The sequence below is a fragment of the Lepidochelys olivacea genome, assembly GCF_965140295.1.
Source record: "Lepidochelys olivacea isolate rLepOli2 genome assembly, chromosome: 1".
Classification (NCBI taxonomy): domain Eukaryota; kingdom Metazoa; phylum Chordata; order Testudines; family Cheloniidae; genus Lepidochelys; species Lepidochelys olivacea.
In genome coordinates this window covers 352,376,987-352,383,809 of record NC_140411.1, presented here as the reverse complement: position 1 = coordinate 352,383,809, position 6,823 = coordinate 352,376,987, and the positions used below count along the sequence as shown (strand labels likewise).

The following is a 6,823-nucleotide window of genomic DNA, read 5'->3' as shown; positions in this document are numbered from 1 at the left end:
CCTTAGCTCCGCCTCCTGGCCGAGCTCCGCCTCCTGGTCGCCTCAGCCCCGCCTCCTGGCCGAGCTCCGCCTCCTGGTCGCCTTAGCCCCGCCTCCTGGCCGAGCCCCGCCTCCTGGTCGCCTTAGCCCCGCCTCCTGGCCGCCTCAGCCCCGCCTCCCGAGCCCCACCTCCTGGCCGCCTCAGCCCCGCCTCCTGGTCGGCCGAGCCCCGCCTCCTGGTCGGCCGAGCCCCGCCTCCCGGTCGGCAGAGCCCCTGCCCCGGCCCCGCCCGCCTTAGCCCCGCCCCCTGACATAGCCCCGCCCCGCCCACCTTAGCCCCGCCTTCCGACAGAGCCCCGCCCCCGCCTCTTGCCCACCTTAGCCCGGCCCCGCCCACCTTGACCCCGCCTCCCGACACAGCCCCGAGCCCGGCAACAGCCCGACCCCAGGCGGAACGAGCCCCGCCCGCGGCCATGGCTCCACCCCCGGGAGCGCGAGCCCCGGCCCGGCGCCTGTAGTCAACCCCGCCCCCCGACAGAGCGCCGCCGCGGGCAGCCTTAGCCCCGCCTCCCGAGAGAGACCCCGCCCCGCCAGCCGTTGATGAGCGAGAGGCGGGCTCGGGTTCCGCTGAGCAGCTGGAGGGGACAAGCCTTGCGCCCGGGAAGCGGGTTCCCTCTGCGGCGAGGCAGCCCCCGCGGCAAGGACGCCCCTAGAAAGGAAGGAGTCACGTTCACTTCGGCTTCCAAACGCGTCTACACGCCGCCGCCTGGGCGCCCCCCCCCGGGACTGGGTACTCCGGGTCCGCAGCAAATGCAGCGTCCCCTCTTGGGCGCCCTGCTCCGGGCCCCCCTCGTGCCGCTAGCGGGGCGTTCACACCGCACCCCCCCCCCGCGCCCCCGCCGTGCGCCTGCGCACTAGGGCCCGCCGCGGCCGGCCTGCGGGCAGCGGAGTCAGAGTTTGTTGCAATCGGCCCATGCGCAGTGAGAGACAGCGGCGGAGAGGCAGAACAGGGCCAACAGGCGCATGCGCGTCGAGTGTGGACGGGAGCGCTGGGATTGGCGCAGGCGCGGGGAGCGTTGGACGGGGATGATGGGACACGCCTAGCGAGCGCGAGTAGGGATCGGCGCATGAGCAGCGAACTTCGCCTGGTCTTACGCGCACGCGCTGTGGGAGGAAGCCGTGGGCCACGCGCAGGCGCGAGGCGCGTGAGCCGGGAACCATGGGATACGCGCAGGCGTGGTGAGGGTGGGAGGGACTCCGCTGGGGCCGGAGATCCGGGTGAGTGGGAACGCCCTCGCTGGGGTCTGAGGTGGGGCCGGCGGCGCGGGAGTGGGCTCCCCCCCCCCCGCGGCTGCTCCCGAGCCGCCCCCCTGTGGCGGCTGGGCGGGGGCGGGGGCCGCAGCGGGTGAAGTGAGGCCCGGGGGCTTTGCCGTGGCGTCAGTGACAGAACCGGGGTCACTCCGGAGTCCCCGAGGGCCCCAGCCCTGCGACGCGCCTGCGGGCCGTTCCCGGGCGCTCCGAGTCTTCCGACGCGTGTGTTTGCGCCCCAGGCTGTCGTGCGGCCCTGGGCTCCTGCTCTGCAGATTCGCTCGCCCATGAGCAGCCTCGTGGCCTCTGTTTTAAGACTTGCCGCGGCTATTTATGTAGCCTTCGCTCACGTTTTTTCCTCCCTCTCCTTTCAGGTTGCATGAGCAGCAAAGCTGAGCAGCCGCTGAGGAGTCATGGAGAAGTTTGGCATGAACTTTGGGGGTGGTCCTAGTAAAAAAGATCTTCTGGAGACTATTGAAACTCAGAAGAAACAGCTTCTTCAGTACCAGACTCGCTTGAAGGATGTTGTTAGAGCCTACAAGAGCCTGCTCAAGGAGAAGGAAGCCTTGGAAGCTAGCTTAAAAGTGTTGTCCGTGTCTCATGAGACAGACGTTGGCCTGAGTGGAGCTCACCTTGCAGACATTGCCAGCACCAGTGTTTCCTTTGCTGTCTCTGCTGATGACAGGAGTTCTGTTCATAGTGAAGACAGCATGGGGACAGCTACAAGTGTGGACACTGCTGCCAGCTTGACCAGTGCCAAGGGTGAACTGGGGACAGAAGATGAGAAAACAGCAGCTGGGGCCTCCCTTCTGAAATCGGAGGAGGCGAGTGGGTCAGAGAGCGGCGTCAGCACTGGCAGTGGGGATGTGCCGGTCGCTGCTAATGAGGCTGACAAAAGAGTGCTCCAGCTGAAGACTCAGCTGGCCACCTTGACCAGCTCCCTGGCTACAGTCACCCAGGAGAAATCCCGCATGGAAGCCTCATACCTAGCAGACAAGAAAAAAATGAAGCAGGACCTGGATGAGGCCAGTAAAAAGGCTGAAGAAGACAGGAGCAAGTTGGAGGCAGAAATGAAGTGTGTCCAGGAACAGCTGGCAGAAACCAAAGCTCGTCTAATCACACAGCAACATGACCGGGCCCAGGAACAGAGTGACCATGCCGTTATGCTGCGGGAGCTACAGAAGCTGCTGCAAAGTGAGAGGACCTTGCGCCAGGATGTGGAGCTAAAGCTGGAGGAGACCAGGGAAGCACTGGCTGGAAGGCTGTATGTGGCTGACCGTGTGGAAGAGTCTGAACTGCAAACCAAGCAGCTGAGCAGGGTGGTGGAGGAGCTGAAGAGAGAACTGCAGGCTGTGCAGGAAGAGAACAGCAAGCCAGATCCCCAGCTGCAGGAGCTTCAGGATGAGATTGTCAGCCTCAAGAGTCACTTTCAAGCACAGCTGCTGCAAGAGATGAGAAAGGTAATTCTCTGTTTGTACACCAGGGTGCACTAGCCAACATCTTGTATAGGAAGAGAGCAGTACTGAGTACACAGAGATTTGTAGTGAGTTTGGGTTGACATAAATCCTGCATCTTCATAGGACCATAAATAAGAGAGATTTTTAAAAAAAAATCTACGGTTCCACTAGAAGGAATAACTTCTTAATAAGGATGCAAACTGCCATGCTTCAGGGCAAAAGTCAACCACTAACCAATGGGAGTAGGAAGAAACTTCTTTTATGAACAGGTACGGTATGATTGTCCATTATAGAGTTTCTTACACCACCTTCTGAAGCATGTTATCCTGGCCACTGTCGGAGACCAGATATTGGAGTGGATAGAGCACTGTTCTGAGCCATTGTGGCAGTTCCTATGATTTTACCTTTGTAAAACTTTTTTCAAGAGCCTGCGGTGAAAGAGCAGTGTAAATTGAAATTATTATAGAAATAATTTTAATGTAATGTTTTGTAAATCAACAGAAAATGGATGCTGAGGTAAATAACTCAGTAAGATGAGGTGAAATGAGAAGGGCTTTTAACCCTCCAGCTTCAGGGGCTGAGCTGGTCACCAGCTGGGGTCATGAAAAAATCTTTCCTCTTTTCCTGGAGGAATGAGATGCATTTTGACAGTTTCACACCTTCCTTGGCAGCCAGATATCAGACTACAAGGACCATTGTCTGTTCCATTGAGAAAGATCTTATGCTGCCATTGGCAATTGCTCCTCAGTGTTGGTGGGAGCAACATGAAACTGGTGTGTCTTGTGCCGTCCTTGGAAATGTCATGATATTCTTGGGGAAGCTCTGCTGTTGAGGCCCTTCATGATCACTCTGTGTGAAGTTTGGCCTGGTGGGTCAGGGGTGTGGGGGCGGTAAGCAACAGGGCAGAAGCCTCTCATGTGCAGGTGGGGAGAGAGAAGGGCAGAAACCAGGGATATGGAGGAAGAGAGTGATGAGTAGGTGATCCCAGATTAAAGAGAATAGAAATCATCTCCCGTAATTGGATTTGCTGCTAAAATAATTCCAGAATAAAATCTCCAACTCCTCCTGTTAACATTCCAGAATTCTTTCTTCCCCTCTGGATTTGGAAATGTCTAGAAAATTCCTTCCACCAGATAACACATGGGCATTAATTTCATTTTATCTCTGGTCTCACACTCCTCTGTGGGCTTGTCCTTGGAAAATGGCCTCTAATGAGAGGATTTCCCAGGGGAGTCTAACTAGTGGAGAAGATTACTTGAATTTGGCTGTGATACTAGCTCCACAATATGCTGCAGTTGTACCCAGTGCAGTTAGGAGTACTGCACCCTTTAGAGTACACACAGGTTTTAAGAAATCCCATAAGAAAAACAAGGCCTTAAGTGCTGGCATGCCTCTCCTTGCCAGTGCAAGTGTGGCATAGCAGCACTTCTTGCTTGAGAATGGGGAATGCAAATAGAAAATTGTTTTTCATTTGATCCTTTGTTTATTTATCCTTTAAATATGGGCCAGACTAGCTGTGTCATGGCCCAGAATTGATTGTGAGAGGGGAAGGGTGGCCTGGTGGTTAGGGTGCTAGCCTGGGATTCAGGAGACCAAGGTTAATTCCTGCCACAAATTTCCAGTATAAAACAAAACAGAAGTGTAACCTGTCTGTGCGCCTTTTGTTTCCAGACTGCACAGGCAGAAGAGCAGCTCCATCAGCATGCCCAGATGGAGGAACGTCGAGTGGCCAGCTTGGAGAGCCAGGTCTCTGAGGTGTCAGAGCTGCTTGGCACTTATGAAAAAGCCAAACAAAAAGACCAAATGACTATTCAGAAATTAAAGGACCGCATTGTGCAGCTAGACCTGGAAAACAAGACTCTGGCCATCGCTGCTTCCAGCCGATCCCCAGTGGACATTCACACTGAGGAAGCCAGCCTGGATGTTAATGTTCTGAAAGACAAAATGGAAAAGCTGAAGAAGCTGCTGCAGATGGCAGCCAAGAAGAGCCAGCCCACCCTGGACATAGAGAAGCTCTGTGAGTTGGAGCTGCCAAAGGGCACTGAGGCTGGGGATGGGGAGAAGGCTACTGCTCTGTATTACCAACAAGAGCTGAAGCAACTGAAGGAGGAATTTGAAAGGTACAAGATGAGAGCACAAGTGGTCCTCAAGAATAAGTCAGCCAAAGATGTCAACTTGGCCAAAGAGCTAGAGGACACCCAGGAACAGCTGGCTGAGCTGAAGGAGAAATACATTGCACTTCGGCTCTCCTGTGAAGAGATGGAGAAGCAACACAAGCAAGAAATGGAAGCCAAGAAGCAAGAGGTGTCCCACCTGCAGCAGGTCCACAGGCAGGACCTAGAGAAATGCGGGCTGGATTACAGGGAAAGAGCACTAAAGCTGGAGGAAGAGATGCACAAGCAGCGGGACAGAGCCCTGGCTGTGCTGTTGGAAAAGGACCAAGAGCTGGAGCAGTTGAGGTCTCTAGCCATACCTTATGGGCTTCAAGGATCCAAAAATTACCTAGCACCAGGGAGTGACATGAGCAGTGATGATTTAATGGGTGCAGTCTCTTCTGAGAACCTCACCCAGGCTCTGCATCTTGCTGCCGCCAATGAGCCCACTTTCTTTCTGTATGCAGAGCAGCTGGCCCGGAAAGAGGTAGAAATTGTAGCCTTAAGGAAGCAGAAGCACAAACTGGAGAAGGAAGTTCACCAGCTCCAGGAGAGACTTTTGGTTGAGGAAGAGAAGCATAGGGAAGAGGTATCCACCCTTCAAGACCATATCCAGAAGAACTTAAGGGATAAGAGCAGAGAGGGAGCCAACCTGGAATATCTCAAGAACATTGTCTATCGGTTCTTGACCTTGCCAGACTCACTGGGCCGTCAGCAGACTCTAACTGCCATATTGACTATACTGCACTTCAGTCCAGAGGAGAAGCAGGTTATTATGAGACATTCAGCCAACAGCAGTTGGTGGCTTTCTGGGAAGAGATGAGAACCCGGGTCCTGCTCATAACTACTTTACTTTTACAGTGACATGTTCCTGTTTTCTAACTGTATAAGAAGAACTAACCATCCAGGACCTCTGCACTTAATTATTTGTGTCCATCATGTGTCAAGGGCACGGGAGCCTTCAGCGAAGTACTGAGCTTTTAGACTAATGCAATTAGCGCTAGGCCACAAAACAAATTGTCATCTCGGTAATTCCACTAGGACCACAACTTTCTGTGCCACAAGAATTCACTCTGGGTTAAGACTACATAAAAGGAGGTCCCCACTGAGGACATCAGTATTTTTTTAAATCAAATGTTCCTTTTTTTGAACCTGTCAAGTATAGAGTGGGGAAAACTTACTAAGTTAGGTCACTTGCTTGGGTCTTAAAACTCCAAATGGGCTCATGTCCTAAAAATAAAAGGAAAAGTACTTAACGGATTGGGCAACGCTGTGATGTAATCACTTTGCATTTTAAAAAACCCTGAAAACCAGGGAGAGATAAGTCTTAATGACCAGCTACTATCCAGATATAAGAAAGTCCTCAGAGACTTCCTGAAGGCTGCTAGTGAGTATGTGCGAGAGCCAAATTTACACAAGAGAGCAGAATAGCTCCTCAGATTGCTTGGAACGGTGCTAGACATTGGAGAGAGCTAAATTCTATTGGGGTAAAAGTACACCTAAAAAAAATTTCTTACTCCAGGTTGGGAATTTTCCACGTGCCAACATGTGCACTTATTAAGCACGAGCGTAGGAGGAGAAGCATATGGTGGTGTGTTGGGGAGAATTGCTTTGCCAGTTGTTTGATCCAAAGGGCTGAGTAATGGCTCCATGCCATTTCTAAAACAAAAAGGACAAAGTACCCATCTCATCAAGTTAGATCTGAGTTTTCTAACCTTCTTGGGCAAAGGGGAATTCAGTGTTAAATGTGTTAGACCCCAGGAAGGTGGTGATGAAAGCCTGGGATTGCAATGGCGAGCTGACCTCCAGCAACCATTTTTAGGCTTTATGGGGCTTGTCCAACATCCTGGATATTCTTAAACCTAGCCTTTTGTTCAGAATTTTTGAGGGGGAGCACAACTATTGAAGAAGTTGGAAGAAGCAGTG

General features: G+C 53.3%; 1 protein-coding gene across 4 annotated transcripts; it reads left to right on the top strand.

Moving 5' to 3' along the window:
- The first annotated feature begins 513 nt into the window (after window positions 1-513).
- GCC1 (GRIP and coiled-coil domain containing 1) lies at window positions 514-6,153 on the top strand. 4 transcript variants are annotated; one of them, XM_084645527.1, is made up of 3 exons: window positions 514-778; window positions 1,662-2,747; window positions 4,416-6,153. In XM_084645527.1, exons 2-3 carry the CDS (start codon window positions 1,701-1,703, stop codon window positions 5,718-5,720), a joined length of 2,352 nt encoding a protein of 783 aa, XP_084501653.1. In that variant the 5' UTR covers window positions 514-778; window positions 1,662-1,700; the 3' UTR covers window positions 5,721-6,153. The 4 variants fall into 4 exon arrangements, with proteins under 4 accessions (XP_084501653.1, XP_084501655.1, XP_084501652.1 ...); XM_084645529.1 differs by lacking the exon at window positions 514-778 and adding an exon at window positions 813-1,092; XM_084645526.1 differs by lacking the exon at window positions 514-778 and adding an exon at window positions 813-1,257.
- The last annotated feature ends 670 nt before the right edge of the window (window positions 6,154-6,823 follow it).